The 21289-nt window shown below is 38.0% G+C and overlaps 1 protein-coding gene across 1 annotated transcript in view; it reads left to right on the top strand.

Moving 5' to 3' along the window:
- Positions 1-21289, top strand: part of ITSN2 (intersectin 2) — a 139413-nt gene that overhangs the window by 87472 nt on the left and 30652 nt on the right. The window contains 4 exon segments of the mRNA XM_007455500.1: positions 4022-4067; positions 4148-4269; positions 5971-6067; positions 6491-6682. Of these exon segments, the coding sequence (XP_007455562.1) occupies positions 4022-4067; positions 4148-4269; positions 5971-6067; positions 6491-6682 (457 nt within the window).

Here is a 21289-nt window from a genome sequence, read left to right as displayed (position 1 = left end):
TCTCTAGTTGCGGTGAGTGGGGGCTACTCTTCATTTGCAGTGTGTGGTCTTCTCATTGTGGTGGCTTCTCTTGTTGCAGAGCACAGGCTCTAGGCACACGGACCTCCGTAGTTGTGGCTCATGGGCTCTCGAGTGCAGGCTCAATAGTTGTGGTGCACGGGCTTAGTTGCTCCGAGGCATGTGGGATCTTCCTGGACTAGAGATCAAACCCACGTCCCCTGCATTGGCAGGCAGATTCTTATCCACTACACCATCAGGGAAGCCCCAAATAACATGCTTTTAATGAAAAACAACTATGTATTCCTCCCTTCCCAAAAAAGTTTAGTGAAAAGAATGGTATATTCTTTTGGTTGAAGTATATGAAGAAAATTCACCCTCACGCATATATGAGAGGAAATGGAAATGTATTAATAACATTTGCAGATATCTGCAGATACTCTTCTTTGATATTACTACATCAAAACTTGAGAAGTGCTAAATTGTTGTAGGTTGGTTGTAGGTCAGTTGTTGCAACATGGAATCTGAAGCCATATCAGTGAACATTTCTTACTGTAACATTAAATTCCCCAGTCTGTTTTGCATACTGAATATGATAACACCATTCATTGGTCATTTGGGAAATACTGAATCACTGAATTATGCAAATATTCCCCATATTGCTACATTTCATCATATAATATTAAGAAAATCACATTTGTGGCTTAAAGACTGAAACATAAGACATGACACCATAAAACTCCTTGAAGAGATCATAGGCAAAACATTCTCTGACATTAATCATACCAATGTTTTCTTAGGTCAGTCTCCCAAAGCAATAAAGATAAAAACAAAAATAAACAAATGGGACCTAATCAACCTTACAGACTTTTGCACAGCAAGGGAAACCATAAACAAAATGAAAAGACAACCTACGGAATGGCAGAAAATATTTGCAAATGATTCAACAGAAAAGGGCTTAATTTCCAATATATACAAACAGCTCATACAACTCAACAACAACAAAAAACAAACAACTCAATCAAAAAATGGGGAGAAGACTTAAATAGACATTTCTCCAAAGAAGAAATACAAATGGCCAATACACACATGAAAACATGCTCAACATTGCTAATTATTAAAGAATTGTAAATCAAAACTGCAATGAGGTACCACTTTACACCGGTCAGAATGGCCATCATTAAAAAGTCTACAGGTAACAAATTCTGAAGAAGGTGTGGAGAAAATGGAACCCTCCTGCACTGTTGGTGGGAATGTAAATTGATTCAGCCACTATGGAGAACAGTATGGGGAGGTTCCTCAGAAAACTAAAAATCGAATTACCATATGATCCTGCAATCCCACTCCTGGGCATATATCCAGACAAAACTGTAATTCAAAAAGATACATGCAGGGGGAGGGATAAATTGGGAGATTGGATTGACATATACACACTACTATATATAAAATAGATAGCTAATAAGGATATACTGGGAACAGGGGACTCTACTCAATACTCTGTAATGACCTATATGGGAAAAGAATGTAAAAAAAAAAATGGATGTATGTATATGTATAACTGATTCACTTTGCTGTACAGCAGAAACTAACACAACATTGTAAATCAACTATATATCCAATAAAAATTAAAAGAAAAAAGATACATGCACCCTTGTGTTCATAGCAGCACTGTTCACAGTGGGTAAGACATGGCAGCAACCTAAATGTTCATCAGCAGATGAATGGATAAAAAATATGTGGCATATATACATATATATATATATATATATATATATATATATGTATGTATGTATGGAATGGAATTCTACTCAGTCATAAAAAAGAATGGAATAATGCCATTTGCAGCAACATGGATGCAACTAGAGATTATCATACTAAGTGAAGTAAGTCAGAAAGAGAAAGATAAATACCATATGGTATCATTTATATGTGGAATCTAAAATATAACACAAATGAACCTATCTATGAAACAGAAACAGACTCACGGACATAGAGAACAGACTTGTGGTTGCCAAAGGGGAGGGGGTTGCAGGAGGGATGGAGTTAGGAGGTTGGGGTTAGCAGATGTAAGCCACTGTATATAGAGCAAGGTCCTACTGTATAGCACAGGGAACTGTATTCAATATCCTATGATAGGGACTTCCCTGGTGGCACAGTGGTTAAGAATCCACCTGCCAATGCACGGGACACGGGTTCGAGCCCTGGTCCGGGAAGATCCCACATGCCACGGAGCAACTAAGCCCGTGCACCACAACTACTAAGCCTGTGCTCTAGAGCCTGAGAGCCACAACTGCTGAAGCCCGCGCGCCTAGACAGAGTAGCCCCACTTGCCGCCCCTAGAGAAAGCCTGCGCACAGCAAGGAAGACCCAACGCAGCCAAATAAATAAATAAAATTAATTAATTAATTTTTTAAAATCCTATGATAAACCATAATGGAAAAAATGTTAAAAAAATGTTAAAAAACTGAATCACTTTTCTGTACAACAGAAATGAACACAGCATATTGTAAATCAACCATACTTCAATAAAAAGTAAATCACATTCGTTAACATAGAAAAGTCCTTAAGTACTTTGAAGCTGTCAAGCTCATGGTGGTAGATACCAGTTTTCCAAAATTTTAGTTTTCCCTCGAAAGCTTGAGTTTTATTGTTGGCAAAAATCCTGTCAGCTCTTTAACTTGAAGGGACAGGTTTACTTCATCCATCTTTGAGCAAATGTCTGCTAAATCTCAAGTCTGAATAATTTGTCCTTAGTCATGTTTTCAAATAAAAACGCTGTTCCGTGGAAAATCTAGTTTAGGACACAATTTAATCACCTAAGGCTTTTCCGTGAGACAACCCTTGTACTCCAGTATGCAGCAGAAGTGCTTTGGGCACACTTCGTTTAGTCACCCAGACTCTTTAAAAGATGTGTATCTGAGGATTAGGATTTAGCAGAACTTTTACTGCTTGATCAAGGACATGCTTAAGTGAAACCGGCCTTGTTTTCCTGTGAGCATGTGGCTGTGAAGAGTATTACGACTACTAGTATTATTTGGCACCACTGCTGTGATTTGTGCTAAGACATCAGCAATTTTACCCACCAGTGTAAATGTCAGTACAGCAAAAGAGGCAAATAATAATGTCCTAGGACTGTTATGAAAGTAGTTTTTATCTTCCAGACCCCTGAAAGGGGCTAGAAGGACTGCCCCCAGGGATCCACAAACCACACATTGAGAACCACTGAGACTGCTTAGGTTGGCTTCTGGCTCTGCTACTTAGAGGCTAGGTGACCTTGGATAAGTTACTTCACCTTTCTGTGTTTCCCTTTCCTTCTCTGTAATATGGGGATAATCATAATTACTTAATAGTGTTATTGCAAAAATTAACTAAGTGAATATATGTAAAATTCTTGCAACATTACCTGTTACATAGTAAGTACTCAAAAAATGTTAGCTGTTGACTACCATCAACTCTGCTTGGGTGCTTTTACTACAGCTGTGTTCACTAAGAGAAAAGGAAATTTAACTGCTTCCCTCGTCTTGCTCATCCTATAAAGTCAAACAGGTCATAGTTGCTGGGGTATCATGCGTTTTTTGTTCTTAGGTCAAGTTCAGGAGGAACATGGCAAAAAATTTAAATATCATTACCTTGTATGCAGCAGGAGCTAAACTCACATATGCCTTAACATACCCAGAGCACATTTGTTTTATGTGGTAGACACTGATTCTAACCACATTGATAAATGAAATGTATTTGTGTTTATGTTTAATATTCAGGAAAGATTCAGAATATGAGCTATTCCTGTTGAGTCGGTGGATGCCAACATCAGCTACTTGTATATAATGTATTCTGTCAGAACCAGATCTCCCCATAAGTGTTGGATTCTTAATTTATTTGATTAATGTAAGGTTAATCATTATTTTGCTCTTACTTGAAAGAAACAAGGACCCTGGGAATTAGAAATCTCTAGTTCCTAATAGCCTTTGTACTTTTACATCTAGATTGTTGGAAAATGATAAAACAGTATATCTTTTCCTTACAGGATTTTGGGAGTGCTAGCAAATCTGGAACATCAAACAAGAAACCTGGTATGTATAATAATGAAGCTGAAAAACTACTAAAGTGTTTAATAGTCTTGAATTCAGTTTCTTATTTTTCTTCTTTTCAGAGATTGCTCAAGTAACTTCAGCATATGTGGCTTCTGGTTCTGAACAGCTTAGCCTTGCACCAGGACAGTTAATATTAATTCTAAAGAAAAATACAAGTGGCTGGTGGCAAGGGGAGTTACAGGTAATAACCTTTAAATAACGTTTATTAATTTTACTATAAAAGTAATGCATGCTTATTAGAAAAATAAGGTTAATAAAAATTTTATTTAACCAATTTTAAAAATGGTCATTATTACCATTTTAGTATCTTATGTTTCTCTCTTTTGCCTGTTTATTTTTAGCACAGTTGATGTTACAAGTAACAATATGAAGAGTAATTTCCCTAAAGACATAATTGTTTTCCAATAATAGCTGTTTTAATAAACCACAGGACACCTTCTTAAAGGAAAGCTTAGCACCATCTTTGCCTGGGATAACCCCAGGCTTGCGGCATAACTTCCAGACTGAGCGCTAAGAAAATACTATTCACTGGACAGTCTCCCCCGCCCCCACAGTCTTATGTTTTTGAAACAGCAGTGCAAGGAAAGGAACTGCAGGAGTGAATGAGCCTGGTTTTTTCATAAAATGTTAACAGAGATAGTAAATTGCATGTTTTGATACAGAAAGGGAAGTTCTTTTCTCACTCCTAAAATTTCCTTACTAGTTAAAACTAAAAAGCATTTTAGGATTAAAAGATGATGACAGGTGTAAGAGCTGGATTTTTACGTGAAATTGATAATATGATTGTAATATGGAGGATTAACTTAGCATCATTCTTGCAAATCAGGGTCTTACAGTTGCTAAAGAAGAGTGGAGGTTGAAAATTCAGTATCTTCTTGACCAACCCCCTGAAATTTCACCTTCTGATTTGTTTTGAAGATTGACCCAACTAAGTGGGAGATGTGGCTTTCCACAAATTTTTTTTATGATCTCCTGATTAATTATTAGCAAAGCCCCAAGAGGTATTTGCTGTGAGCTATGTCCTTAAGTGTTGACTTGAACTTATTAGGAGAACATTAGAAAGGTTTTTTTAGTTTATAAATATTATTTGTGTGAAATATGCAGAGAAATTTGAGCCTGAAAGATCTCCAAATAGACTTGTACAAATAGTTTTGAGGTGCATATTGAATCTTCCAGTTGTTTAATACTGACGTGGAAGGCCGATGCGAACTCAGGTGTTCACAAGACACCCTCACTTCTAACACCAGTCGTAAGTTTGGAGGCCCCCAAGACCACTCCCGAGTTCAGTAATTTGCCATAAGGGCTCACAGAAGACTATTATACTCATGGTTATGGATTATCACAGCAAAAGGATTTAGATTAAAATTAGCCGAGGGAAGAGATGTATGGGGCAGAGTTCAGGCAGATTCCAAACACAGAGCTTCCAGTTGTCCTCTGCCCATGGAGTCGTGGACATCATTAAATCCTCCTGGCAGCAATAGCCATGGAGTATTGCCAAGCAAAGCAGTTCACTTGAGTCTTGGTTTCCAGAGTGTTTACTGGGGCTTCATCACGTAGACACAGTTGACTGTCCACATGGCTGAACTCAGTCTCCAGAGGTTGAGTTCATACTATGACCCAGAGGGCCCACCATAAATCACATCGTTAGGCTATCTGGCATGGTTAAGGCCCCCACGTAAAGTGAGACACTCTTAACAGTCAAGACCTTCCAGAGGTTTAGAGATTACCTCATTACCTTCCAGGAGCCAAAGGCAAAGACCAGACCTCTCTTTGGGCAAGTTTAAATTCTTTACTACACAGCCAGGGTTTTTCTCATTTTTAGTTTATGTCTCAATAATTGTCTTTAGTCTCATCTTTTATATTCTTTTTGCTAATTTTATAGGCCAGAGGAAAAAAGCGACAGAAGGGATGGTTCCCTGCCAGCCATGTTAAACTTTTGGGTCCAAGCAGTGAAAGAACTACATCTGCCTTTCATCCTGGTATGGAAATGGGTTAACTTGTATTTCATCTTAGAGAAGTTTTGTTAAAACTTAGCACTTCTTAGATTAGCTGATTCTTTGAAAAATATTTTAAAATTTGTTCTTTCCTTACCTCTGCCTAAAAGTAATATTGCAGTGAGAACTTCCTTTCTAAAAAGTTCTGTGTAGAAACAGCCAGCTGTTCGGTGATACTTTAACTACCTCACTCCTTGGAATATTTTAATTGCTCTACCATCACACTTTAAAGCAAACCAGCTGCTTGGATTTCTAACTGCATTTGGGAAATTCTTGTTTTTGTAAAACAGGGAATGGGGGAAGGAGGGTGGGAGAAAACAGCTAAAGGGAAATTTTAGCTGAATTTTAACATATGATCCTTGTAGGAATAATTATTTTGTTTGTTACTTTGTGTTCTTTTTCTGGTAGTGTGTCAGGTGATCGCCATGTATGACTATATAGCAAATAATGAGGATGAGCTAAATTTCTCCAAGGGGCAACTTATTAATGTTTTGAACAAAGATGATCCTGACTGGTGGCAAGGAGAAATCAATGGGGTGACTGGTCTCTTTCCTTCAAATTATGTTAAGATGACGACAGACACAGATCCAAGTCAGCAGTGTGAGTAATATCAAATTATTTACTTCTTAACTAGTGCATAAGCTTTAATGTGCAACATTGCATTCATTACTGCTCTGAATCAGATCTTAAACTTAGCACTCTTAGCAAATGTTATATTAACGTTTAAAGTAAGAAAATATAACAGGAAACTTTCACAAGTTAAGAAGTTACACTGCTTTTTTTCAAATACTTTCTTCCTAGCTTCAGACCCTACTATTAGATTTGATCTGAAAAAAGTTCTAATTCTCTCATGGGTTCTTTGGTATGATAACAGTCTATACTGCAACTTCCCTTTACACCAGCCTTTTTCAGCTTAACAAAGAGTAGCTGGCAATTACCCTATTCACCTATTCAAAATGACCCTTTTAGTGTACAGGTGCTATTAATTTTGCAACCTTCTCATTTATTTCCCACATTTTTACACATCATCCAGGTTAGGAGAAAATTTAAAAGAAAATTATAAAATTTATTTTATAAATAAAGTGCTTGCAAAACTCATTAGGTGATTTTTTTAGGTAGATAACTCATACTGCAAGAGATATATGAATTAAGATCTATCTCACTACTTTTGCAACAAGGGTCCAGATCTCAATGTATGAGATTTGGTATTACATAAAATTATCTCTTGGTAGTTACCTAGCCTTTCTTATTTTTGAGAATAAACATAGCATTAATAATTAGAGAATAAACAGTACTTGGAAATATTTTTTACTTTCAAAAAATAGATGTCACTTTTCCCCACCCTTTTGATTTTTTTGTCTTCTTAAATAAAATATATCATGATTTATACTTTTATCATTCTTGTGAAATTATCTAAAAGCTTTTAGCCTTTCATCTTAACTTAGCTTCTAAGAACATGTAAATGGTAAAAAGCTGAGATGTATTTATGATTCAGCGCAAGTATTGTGAATTTACTTTGTACTATATAATTTTAAAATATTAGTGCATTATTTTCACTTTAGAGCTTATAAGATCGTTCTGATTTGGGGAGAAGTCTTTTCGTTAGATAAAGCAACTGAATTTCCCAATTTGGAGGTGGAGTCCAGTTTTTTATGGTTTGAATATTCCTAAAAGTATCTCAGGGTTTCAGGAGAGGTAGTAAAGAAAATTATAACAACTTGGATTACCTAAATGAATGACCATTTTTAAACTCTGCTGATGGTTTGGCAGTTTTCAGTGCTTGCCAGTTTATCTGATTAATTAGAAATACCTGAGGTGTCTTTCCTGGACCTGAGAGAGGAAGGTACTTTTCAAACCTACTGGGTCTGGAAGATCTTTGACTAAGTGATCCCTGGAGGCATTCTGGTTTGTCAGTACATTTGGCTTTTATAGTGTCTACAATGTAAAGTGATAGTTTTCCAAAGGTTTTGTTGTTGTTTATCTTGTTTTTCAGTGGCAGAACTTTTTTCCAATTAAGTCGTATATAATACGGAATACAAAGAACAGATAAAAGCTGTTCTAAAGGAAGAACAGCCAGGAGTGTATGAGTCAGTGAAAACTGGTTAAGTTTTAGACTATCATTTGTGTTTCTGTAGCCCTTATAAATATTACTTGCATTTTATTATGTAGTTAGGATATTTTCTAAAGGTTGAGAATTTTAATAGTTCAAATTTGTTGACGTTGCATGTAATCGGTAGAAATTTTTCTCACCCACTTGATTTGCTTTATGTTCATTTTATTCCTCATTTTTCTTTTTATAGGACCCAATGTTGTCTTCCAGTGTGAAAGCACCCCAGAGACCCACTATCCAAGTTTGACTCTAGCGTGGAGGCAGGGCAGGTAGCCCTGATCAAATATCTCCTACACAATTCGTTAACTTCGTTCGAATGTTAGAGCCACTTGTGATTATTTCTTCGTGTTTCTAATTTACAGTTAAAATTTATTTGTAACAAGTTAAAGGATAGTGGGTCTTTGTGTGGCTTTCCCTGCTGTTCACTCTGGCATCCTTTAGCATTTTTCTTCTTTTTTAATTTGGTAATTGTAGGTCATTAGCATGCATGTTGAGTTTGCCCTTACATGGTGGGAGTTCAAACACACAAAGACCCACTATTTGCACAGACTTTTCTCGCTGGTTTGGAATGGGCTGCCATGCTTTTCTAATGTTATTGCAACATGTATATTCATTACAGAATTCAGAATTGCTTATGTTTTGCTATTATATTTGATCTAATCCTAATCACAGTGAGCTCTTAATTGGTTCAATATGTGATTTGTCCCTTAATATGCACTGTTTATTACTTTCTAATATGCCACTATGAGTACCAATATTTAAATTTGTTTAAAGGCCAAGAATTGGAAATATCCTTTTCTCTATTTTCTGTGTATTTTGGGGTGGGAGCAATAACACTTTGAGGGAGCTTTTATTATCTCACAGAAGAGGAAAGTGGCCTGCCCCAGCAATATGTGCAGAGCAGGGTGTGTTTTATCTGTTCCGGCTGCCCAAGAATGCATCCTGTACGTGGGAGTTCCCTTGGGGTCTCTGAGGTCTGGGCTGTGAAGAAGCTTCATATGCTGCAGCGGGTCAGTTGTTACTTGTTTACTAACGAGCTAAAAGTGGATTATTTTTGAGGAATGAAAGGCTCCCTTCATCGACCATGAGATATGAAAACTTCCCTTCCTTAGAGCATTTATACCTGTACATTTTGAAGTAAAAATTCATGTTATCTATTTTAATTAGGTGACTACTTGTCCCAGGTCACAAAGGGACACTGGTTGACACTCTTCTTAATGTATTTAGTAAAGAACATAAGGAATCCTTGAAGAATTTAAATGCCCGTGAAGCAGGCAGACAGTCTCTGTCTAGTTGAGAATGAATTCAGTGAAGGAAACATGTGTGAGAGCTGGCATTCCTCTATGTCCATGAAGCTGCTTTGTGGCTAGAGGGTTGATTTTACCATTCAGAATTCTCTGGCTACTATCTGTTATTCAACCACATTGGCTACTTTGGCATAGGATTTTACTTCTTTTCCTTGAATGGAAAACTTTAAAGATAATAAACATTATTATAAACTAATAAACGTGGGAGTACTTAGCTGAAACAAAAGGGAGTTTTAGTGGACAGTATTAAACTATATTTGAAAATCAATGAGAAGTTTATGCAATTTAAAATGTTTACAAACTGCAGTGCAATCTACTGTTTATGAATGTCCAAGTATTATCAGGAAAAGTGTACATACAATCACAGGGTCTTATTTCCTCACACAGTTCTTTAAGAAGAGTGAAATATGTTTTTATATATCTGAGTTTTAAGTTAGAGGCATATTTTGTGCAATATTTGTGTAAATGAGCCTATTCATTATAAATGAATGATTTTAGTCATACATTGCCTACATCATAACTTTACAACACTTGAGAAAGAATCAACAGTTTAGTTAGAACGTCACAAAGTTCAAATGTCTGTGTTCCAAAATACTTCACGTCATTGGGATGTGTGGTGATATGTATGTGTGCTCCCTGAGGCAGGGATTTCTAGCTATTAGACCACCTCAACTTTTAGCATTTGGCATCATCATGATACTTTGTTTTTTTTTGTTTTTTTTTGCGGTACGCGGGCCTCTCACTGTTGTGGCCTCTCCCGTTGCGGAGCACAGGCTCCGATGCGCAGGCTCAGCAGCCATGGCTCACGGGCCCAGCCGCTCCGCGGCATTTGGGATCCTCCTGGACCGGGGCATGAACCCGTGTCCCCTGCATCGGCAGGCAGACTCTCAACCACTGCGCCACCAGGGAAGCCCTATCGTGATACTTTTATAAAATATGACATATAGGAAAGCAATAATACCATTTTACAGGTGGCATAATAGATTTGCCTGCAGTCACTAAAGGGGAGAGTGTAAAGACTGAGCCCTTGTGAATTCAGCTGATCTTCTAAATTGTACAGTTTACTTGGTCTTGCCTTTTATTTTCTGAACTTTTTGCTTTTGCAACCATAAGTTGGGTTCCAATTAAGGGCAGTTAGTTTAAATCCATTTTAAACCCTGAGGTTAGAAATTAGACCACTTAATTAGTCACATGATTTGGTGTAACATTTTCTCCTTATAATTTTGAATTTGGGTTTATTTAATACACTGATAAATTATTTCAAAAGTATTTTTGTAGCTCAAATTGCTTCCCTTTTACACTGATAAATATAGTTTATTAAGAATGACATTCAGGTAGAGCTTAGTGTCTGTAAATCAGTTTGCAAATAATATATTCATCAGGTACCTATGGACTAAATCACATAATGGCATATTTAAGCTAAGTGTCTGGGAATAAATTTACTGTATTTACAGAAATACCCCTCTTTGTTTAGGTATTTTGTCATATATTTGAGAAGAAACTAAAAGTAAAGGAAATGGTATGACATATAATAATAACTTGTCCTTCTTAAAAGAGCATGCAGTCCTTTGCAATACCTCGTATTCAGCCACGTACTTGTTCTCATTCAGTATAAGAGGCAGCTTTCCATTTACTTAGAAAGCAACATAGAAAGCAACATTGGAAGGAGTTTATCAGGAACATAAAGTTTTAGAATGAACAAATCTGAACCCTGTAGGAGGTAAAGAATGAAAATTTATTTAAAAATTGCAATATGTGCTAATCATTTTTAAGGTATATGATTAAACCTGATAGGTTTTTCAGCAATGAAAAAAATCAGTTCTAAGACCAAAGCTGATTTTTTTTAGAAAACTTGAAAATCTAAATCAACCCTACCTGTTGTATAGTTTCCTCTAAAACTTTATCCTAAGGAATCATTTTAAAAATAATACAACTATTAAAACAATGTAACTGCTATTTTAGTGTTTTAAAATATAATATGAATACTGATAGTTTAAAATAAAGGAAGTAGGGGAAGGAAAAGTAGAGAAAGAAATGCCAATTTCAGTCCAAAGCTTTATTTGCCAAGTTTTCTTAGGATGAATTTTACCAGGTTATAAATTCTTGTAAATAGAATCTATAATGGAAATACTGAGAGACTTTTGCCTGAAGTGGCATTATTGGATGCTGCCGTGATGCTACTGTAATGTAATAAATTATTCAGTTGTTGCAAAGTGCTGTTTTTTTGCCTTACATTTTTATTTTGTGCGTCTTGAAAATTATAGTATTAAAGGTCTTGAGATTGTGCAAATGCTGGAAACGCTTGGCATGAGGTCATCCGTTTTTATTTTTACAAAATTGTAATATAACTATGCAAGTGTGTTTATTAAAAGGACACAAACTACATTACTTGTATTGTGTATTTCTTTTGAAGCATCCTTTAAAACTAATTGTTTATATGTAGTCCTGGTTGAATTTCTTTGGAATGTCTCTTTTTCCGTAATATAGTCTCTGGGTCCAGACCAGCAAATTGTTTTATAGTAGGGGGAGAAAAGAAAATTTTAAGTGGTAAAGATTGAGATAGTTTGATCCAAGATAAGCCTATGTATCTCAAAAGCAAAGGAAATTTTTATTTGAAAGTAAAGGAAAATATAATCTAGGATAATAATAGACTACTATGTTATTTATAATTTTTATTCCGACTTTTTCTCCAAAAAGATTGGAAGGAATTTACAATACTCACTGCATATGTAGACTAAGATATTTATACTACAAAATAAGAGTCTGTATGCAGTGAAAGAAACTGAAGTGGTTGCTTGGGGGGGTACCAGAGTTAAGCAGAGTTTTACAGTTAAATAATCAAGTTGGTGGTTTCACCTTGAGTGAAAAAAAACATGGATCAAAATCCAACCCATCCATCAATGTCTGACATCAACAGTCTCTTTCCAAAATCTTTCTTCATCTCTGGAAAGTCATTCAACTAACATATGTTGAGTATTTGCATAAGCAAATGCAGAGTACTAGGTGCTGGGAGTATGAAAATGAGTGCCAGGTGGTCCTGGCCTCAGGTAGTGCCTAACTCTGTGAGGGAATCAGGCACGTACGCAGCCTGCTAAGCACGCTGATATTAGATATTACTGGGTACCAAGAGAGTACAGAGGAGGAACACCTAACTCAACCGTAGATTGGTGAATTAGAGAGGACTTCCTGGAGGAGGCAACTGCCAGAGTCATAAGATAAGTAGGAGTAAGCCAGATTGGAGGGTGGGGTGGTGGAGAGTGCGATGGAGACAAGCGGCAGCCAGGCGGAGGGGGAGAGGTGCGTTTATAAGAAGTTCATCATTGCCGGAGTGGAAGTGGAAAGCCAGCGACACTGAATGCTGACGCTTGAGAGCAGACGGAGGGCTAAACCAGAGATTCCTAGCTTGGCTGCTCATTGGAATCACCTGGGGACCTTTAACAAGCTATTGATGCCTGAGTCCCGATTTAAATGGCCTGTGGTGGGGCCTGGGTGTGGGGGTTTTTAAGAACTCCTCAGGTGATTCTGATATGAAGCCAAGGTGGAGAAAAAGTCATGAAACTGAGTTAAGACTTGTTTCTGAGGGAACCTTGGCAGGAGTTGGGGGTTGATGGGATGGAAGGTCAGTTTGACTCCCAGGTTTGTATCTTGGTGACAGGGCGGAATCATGGTGCCACCAGCTACAGTAAAGAATCGGAGTTGGCGGGAGAAGATGAGTTTGGTTTTGACTGCACGGTACCTGTGGGACATCCAGATAGAATTGTCCAGCAGGTAGTGAGATATAATTAAGATATACAGCATCAGATATACATCAGCTGGTGGCATGAATGCCTATTAATAGTTTTTGAGCCCCTGAAAGTAAATGAGATGACTCGGGGGGAAAAATCAGACCTTTGAGGGTATCAGCAGTTAAGGGTTGGGTAGTGAAAGGAACCCATGAAGACAAAACAAAGGTTCTGGGAAAATAAAGAGATTGTTGTGCTAATATTGCTACCATTTTTATAAAATAATGAAGTTCTAGCTATATAACCGTTGCTCATACCAGTAAAAAGAAAAGAGGAAAAGTGCTCTTTATTTTTTTTAAGATTTATTTTTTGTTTATTTAATTTATTTGTGGCTGTGTCAGGTCTTAGCTGCAACATGCGGAATATTCGTTGAGGCATGCGGGACCTTTCGTTGTGGTGTGCAGGCTTCTCTCTAGTTGTGGGGTGCAGGGTTTTTTTCTCTCTAGTTGTGGTGTGCAGGCTCCGGGACGTGTGGGCTCCAGAGCACAATGGCTCTGTAGTTTGCAGTACACAGGCTCTCTAGTTGAGGTGCATGAGCTCAGTAGTTGTGGCACGTGGGCTTAGGTGCCCTGTGGCATGTGAGATCTTAGTTCCCTGACCAGGGGTTGAACTCTCATCCCCTGCATTGTAAGGCGGATTCTTTACCACTGGACCACCAGGGAAGTCTCAGTGCTCTTTATTGAGTACTTATTAGTCTAGGCACCTTTCTAAGGCCCTCATATGTATTACCTCATTACTATTTTCTTTTTACAGGCATGGAAATGAAAACACAGAGAAGTTAAATAACTTGTTCAAGGTTACACAGATTGTCAGTGGTAGAGCTGGGTTCAAACCCAAGTGGTCCGACTCCAGAGTCCTTGCTCTTAACCTCTACACTAGGGTGCTAATATTGCCACCATTTTCATAATAAGGAAGTTCCTGCAGTACAACCACCACTTGAACCAATGAAAAGGCAAGAAGAAAAATCAGGAGAGATGAGGAGGCAAGGACTGAATTTAACAAACAAGGATAAGAATCTCTAAGAATAACATCTAGAAGGATAAGGCTGAACATAATCACTTTTTTGGTAACAGCTCTATTGAGATATAATTTACATTCCATACAGTTCCCCCAGCTATACCAATTCAGTGGTATATTCACAGAGTTATGCAACCATTACCACAGTCAATTACAGGACATTTTCATCACCTCAAAAGGAAACCCAGACCCATTAGTTATCACCCTCACATCTTCCTGTGTACCCTGCCTGCCCTGCAGCCACAGCTAATCTGTGTTCTGGCTTCATATATTTGCCTACTCTGGGCATATATAAATGGAACCATAAAGTGTGTGGGGTTTTTGTGATTGGCTTATTTCACTTAGCATAATCTTTTCAAGGTACATAATGCTGTAGCACATATCGGTATTGCATTGCTTTTTATGGCCAAATAATATTCCATTGTTTAGATATACCACATTTTATTTATCCATATGTTAATTGATGGACATTTGGGTTTTTACTTTTTGGCTATTATGAATAATGCTGCTATGTACATTTGCGTACAAGTTTTTGCATGGACATACATCGTCATCTTTCTTGGGTATATACCTAGGAGTGAAATTGCTGGATCAAATGGTTTGACTTTTGGGGGAACTGCCAGACTGTTTTGCAAAGTGGCTGTACCATTTTATATTCCCACCAGCAGTGTACAAGGGTTTCTGTTTCTCCACATTTTCACTGATGCTTGTTATTATTTGGCGTTTTATTAAAGCCTTCCTTGTAGGTATGAAGTGACATCTCATGGTTTTGAATTGCACCTCCTCCATGACTAATGATGTTGAGCATCTTTTCATGTGCTCGTTGGCCATGTCTTCTTTGGAGAAATGTGTGTTCAGATCCTTTGCCCATTATTTATTTATTTATCTATCTATTTATTTATTTATTTTTGGCTGCATTGGGTCTTCATTGCTGTGCATGGGCTTCCTCTAGTTGCGGTGAGTGGGGGCTACTCGTTGCGGTGTGCAGGCTTCTCATTGTGGTGGCTTCTCTTGTTGCAGAGAACGGGCTCTAGGCGTGTGGGCTTTAGTAGTTGTGGCTCGCGGGCTCTAGAGCACAGGCTCAGTAGTTGTGGCGCATGGGCTTAGTTGCTCCACGGCATGTGGGATCTTCCCGGACCAGGGCTCGAGCCCATGTCCCCTGCATTGGCAGGTGGATTCTTAACCACTGCACCACCAGGGATGTCCCCTTTGCCCATTTTTAAATTGAGTAAATTATCTTCATAATCACTTTTAAAACTTTATTTTAAACGAGAACAACAAATTATGAAAGATATGCTTAAGAGAAATGTCTTAATGCTGTTGTCAAAGGCAGAATCACTTAGAGTGATAAAATCAAAGAGTGATAAAATGAGTGTAATGGGAAGTGTAGTGGGAGGGCTGCTTTGGATCGTGACTCTATGAGCTCACCCTTAGGAGCCTTAGCCTCCCCTGTATAATGAAGATAGTAATACCTGTATTACAGATGAGACTTAAGGGATTTATGAAACACCAGTTCAGTGTCTAACACATAGATACTAGAAATTACAGTTAACATTTACCAAGCATTTGCTGTGTCCTAAGTGATGGACTAAACATTTTGGATGTGTGTCTGGGTTAGTAAATGATGGAGTTAAAACCTGAGTCAGCATCTGACTCCAAAGCTGGTGCTCTTAGCCACTTCTCACTAACTTGGAGTTGCTGTTACTTCAGATCACAAAATTAGAACAATCATCATTAAATTCCAAGATATAGGTGAGAAGAGAGTAAAGAGAATTAACTAATTCATTCTTTAAATGAATCCAGGCTGGTCAAGTTACATTTCAAGGTACTGGGAGGACCTGCTACTGGGATCCCTGTGTCACCAGTGGTCATCTGTTAACCACCACGAAATCAGAGTCAGGCAGTGCTATAGAATTAGTGTGTCCCTAGACTCAGCAGTTTGGGCATAGTGTTATGTAGTCATAAACAAGTTGGAAAACATGGGTTGTATAATCATACCATTGGGTAAAGTAGAGGTGTAGCAGTCTGCTTAGTAATACCAAGAAAAAAACATGTGTGCATATGAAACCCCTGTTGCCCCAGGTCAGTACTGTGGTAATGGGCGTACTGATACAGAGCACTGAAGGGTACAGTCTATTTGAAATTAGCTGTTAGATACAAGTTGTTAATTGCATATGCAACCAAGTAGAAGGGTATGTAAAGGGACCAATTATGTTGCGTAGACACAAAAAAGAGTTAAAGGCAAATAAGGGCCCTGCTGGTTTTCAGTGCTTTGGGCTCTTTGGCATTACAGGTATTTAAACTAAAACCTTTTTTCCTCTAGAATTCAGTTCAACAAGCATAAGACCAGGTTAGGTTTGTACACGCTGTTGTCAGAGTTTCACCTCAAATAGGATTGCAGTGTAAGCATCATTTAAAGTGGCCTGGCATTTCAAAGTGTAAGACTTGAATCAAGAGACCTAGATTTAAGTATTCAGTAGCTCTAAATTCTACAGTAAGTTACTTAACCACCAAAGCCTCAGATTCTCCATGTATTTATACAGTAGGAGTCAAAGTTATATTTGTTAATCAGAGAATTGATCAGAGGTAAATTGTGACACACATGTTGGTTATTAGTATTGTTAAAACGAAGTTCTGTGCTGGGTGAACATGAAGAAAGTACTGTTTGATGACATCTCTTTGTAATATTCTATATTCCGAATAGCACATTAATAGTTGAGTCAGTGATACAGGGTCAAGTCTGGCAGACTAGAAGGTGATGCAAAAATCAGCTTGAACTAATTGCGCTCTGAGGCCAAAATCTGCACTTTTGTCTACTGTTGGGGGGGGTGGTCTTTGCTGTCTTTAGGCTTATAACGTTTTACCGTAGATTCAAAAATAAAAATAAAAAATTGTGTTTTTTTGATAAATGCAAATCCACTTGCATTTATCAACAGAGCTGCTTTTGTAAGTTCTAGAATGTGTCTATTTTCTGATAGTCAAATATTTTGCTTTCTGATGGTCTGCAGCATTAGAATCACACAAACAGCCCAATTTTATAACACAAATAGCCCTTTTTGTGCTTAAACAAGCAACCTAACACCTGATGACATAGAACTTGACAGGCATCAAAAAAGACACAAAAACTTGTTCACGAATTATTTAAATTTCCAAAAACAAAACCACAAATATGTATGGCTTCATGGTGCTACCTGGTACACAGTTTGCACTCAGTAAATATTTGCCAAGCGGATAAAAGGCTATTTTCTTACAAAATAAGATACCCAGTAATTTCCAGCGCCCTGATAAAACTTGAGTACTAAAGGCAGCCTTCAGAAAATGCATGCCGTTGAGTTGTTTGGTTTTACTGTTAAAATCTCATCTTTTCACCGAGCTTAAACACAGTGAGACTGAAAACCATTATGTGATACTCTGGCTCTTAATTTTGGGCACACAGAGAATAGCATTGTTCAGAGGCGTTGGTCTCCTCAGAATGGGCAAGGACTATTCTGGGACTTTATGACATAACCTGAACAAGCCCTCTTTGTATCAGTCATCACAAATTGCCTTTTGTCCTTCACTTTTTGGAATCTTCGTAGATCTTTCTCCTCCTTTCTAAGCTATCTTGTTTGCTTGCTTGCACTGTAATTTAGAATGGTGGTTCCCAGCTGTAGTGGGACACAGTTTTCATAATCATTATTCATTATTCATGTTTCGTCTCTCAGTCTCCACATCCTAAACGCAAGTGTCGGAGGTCTTGTGGCCCAGCCTACTGCTAATTATTCTGGGAACTTTGACCTGGTAGTAGCCATGATCTCTCATTTTTCCTACTTTCCCATTCTTCCTGTCTACCAGAAAGAACTTCCCAGGAAGTTTTCATCATTCTCTCTGACTGCCTATAGTTAATATCAATGTTACTATCTCAGAGTGTATCTTCATATCACATTCTGTAAATACTTGTTGAAAACCTATTATGTGTCAGGCACAGGGGGCATAGCAGATTATAAAATGGACAAAAATTCCTGCCCTCTTGGAGCTGACATTTGAGTAGGGTAAGACAGAAAACAAACAAAACAAATAAGTATGTAGTATCTTAGAAAAATAAAGCAGGTTAGGGAAAGGGAGTACTGGGTGGGGAGAGGTGGATCCAGAGGGATTTCAATTTTAAACAGGTTACTCAGATAAAGCTTCTCTGAAATGGTGACATGTGAGCCAAGACTTGAAAGATGTGATGGCTGTCTGGAGGAAGCCATGTGGATACCTGGAAGATCATTCTAGGCAGAGGGAACAGCACATGCAAGGAGCATGCCCGTAATGCTTGAGGAACAGCACAGAGGCCGGTGTGGCTGGAACGAGGGAGGAGCAAGAGGACGAGAAAATGAGGACAGAGAGGTATCTGTGGAGTTGGGGGAGGCCGTTTAGGTTCTTGTGGGCTGATTGTAAGAAATTTGGCTTTTGCTCAGAGTGAGAAGGACCCATTGAAGGGTTTTGATCAAAGGAGTGACATGATCTGCTGTGTTTTAATAGGATAGCTCTGGCTTGCTAGATTAAACTGGAGGTTGGGGGGCAGGGGGCAGAGCAAAGAGACCTGTTAGGAGGTTTGTTCAGCAATCCAGGCAAAAGATGGCAGTGGCTTGGATCAGAATGACAGTGGTGGATGAGGTAAGAAGTGGTCAGATTATGGACCACTATTATCTATTTTGAAGATAGAGCCACAGGTGGGTTGAATGTGAGCTGTAAGAAGAAGGAAAGTGTCAATCCACCTGTTGTGTTAGTTTCCGGTGTACAGTAAAGTGCATCAGTTATACATATATCCACTTTTTCTTAAAAGTCTTTTCCCATATAGGCCATTAGAGAGTATTGAGTAGAGTTCCCTGTGCTATACAGCAGGTTCTAATTGTTGTCTATTTTATATATAGTGGCGTGTATATGTCAATCCCAATCTCCCAATTTATCAGGGAGGTAATTCTATCAGTTTTTCATTTCACACTTTGAGGCTCTCCCATTAGTTGCAAATAAGAGTTAGTATATTTCCATGAGGTTTTGTGATGTCAACTTATACAGATCCTTGGAAGCCTAGTTTGTCTGTTGCTAATGAATCCTCCCCCACTGCTCTTTTATATTTTGCATTCGTATAGTTTTTTGCAGCCCTTTACTTTTTTTCTTTTAGGTCTTTTATTTATTTATTTATTTATTTATTTGGCCGCGTTGGGTCTTAGTTGAGGCACATGAGATCTTTGTTGCAGCACGCGGGATCTTTTTTTGTTGTTGCAGCATGTGGGCTCTTCACTGCGGTGCATGGGCTTCTTCCTAGTCGTTGTGTGGGGGCCCTAGAGCACGCGGGCTCAGTACTTGCGCTTCACGGGCTCTCTAGTTGTGGAATGCAGGCTCCAGAGTGCACAGGCTCAGGAGTTGCAGCACGTGGGCTCTCTAGTTGTGGCACTCAGGCTCTAGAGCGCACAGGCTTAGTTCCCCTGTGACATGTGGGATCTCAGTTCCCTGACCAGGGATTGAACCCGCATCCCCTGCATTGGAAGATGGACTCTTAAGCGCTGAATCACCAGGGAAGTCCGCAGCCCTTTACTTCTAACATTTCTGTAACTTTACGTTTCTGGTATCTTGTAAATAGCATCTAGCTGAATTCTTTTGTCCAATCTAGAGTCTCTCTTTTAACTAACAGATTTAGCCACTTATATTTATTAGAACTATTTTATACTTTTATTTATATCTATCTTATTTGACATTTTCTATTTACCATGCATTTTCTTTGCTTCTTTTTTAAAAATTAACATTGAATTTATCCCACCAACTTATTATTATTATTGTTATTTTTACTGTCCATAATTTTTTTCACATAATTACTGGCATTTTTACTCACCACTCCTTTTTCTTATTTTTTTTTTCTACCACTCCTTACATCTCTTTTTTTCCTTTTCAAAGTACATTTTTTTTCATGGTTCCTTTAGTCAAATCTGCTAGTGGTAAATGCTGTCAAACTTTGCCTGAAAATGCCTTTATTTCTCCCTCTTCCATGAACAATAGTGTAATTAGAATTCTAGTTTGACAGTTATTTTTTCTCAACACTCCCTATTGTTGGGTTGAGTTGTGTGCAGCCAGTCTGGATTGCTGTTCCTGTATAGTTATTCTGCTCTTTCTTTCTTACTATTTCAACAAATTTTTTCTTCCTTTGTGTTTTACAGTCTAGGTATGGGTTTATTTTTATTTTTTTCCCTAATCAGGAATCATTTTTCCTCCTGAATCTGTGGAGTTATATCTTTCATCAACTCTAGAAAATTCTCAACCATTATAATCTCAGTTATTACCTCTTCCCTTTCTTTCTGTTCGCCCCTCCTAGACTCCCATTAGATGTATGTTGGGCCTTGTCATTCCATCCTCTGTATCTTTTAGCTTTCATTTTATGTTTTCCATCTTTTTGTCTTTCTGAGCTGCATTCTAAGTAATTTCTTCAGCTCTGTTTTCAGATTTACTAATTGTTTCCTCCAATGTGTTTGATCTGCTGCCTCATCTATTAATTTATTATTTCCTTGATAATATTTACCTTTTTATTTGTTTCTGTTTCAGATCTTCCTGTTGGGTTTTTTAGACTCTAATTAGGGTTTCAAGTCCTTCATATATGTCTCAAGTTATTTTAAACATATATATTTTACATCTCCTTTTGCTCTAATCCTCAGTTTTTTATGAATGGTGGATTGTTCCTTGTTTTTTGTAATTTTTTACTTTGAACTCATCTTTAGCGAGACTTAGTTTTTCTCTGTAAATCCTGTGGAACCAAGGTTGTGAGAGTGACCCTCCAGACCAGTTGTACATTTTCTTTGGCCAAGCACCCTGAAGTTATCACCAGCCAGGGACCAATTTTTGTGTTAATTCATCAGCTGAGGAATTCTTGAACTCCAAATTTATGTGAGATGCAGCCCCAGCATTTCTGTTCTTTACCCAGCAGGGACTAAATGCTTTCTTGGCATCTCACCATTCTGGCAGGAGGACTCTTTCC

This window comes from Lipotes vexillifer, unplaced genomic scaffold, assembly GCF_000442215.2.
Source record: "Lipotes vexillifer unplaced genomic scaffold, Lipotes_vexillifer_v1.1 scaffold131, whole genome shotgun sequence".
Lineage (NCBI taxonomy): Eukaryota > Metazoa > Chordata > Mammalia > Artiodactyla > Lipotidae > Lipotes > Lipotes vexillifer.
Note: the sequence above shows the minus strand (reverse complement) of the source record. Positions and strands in the feature narration are given on the sequence as shown.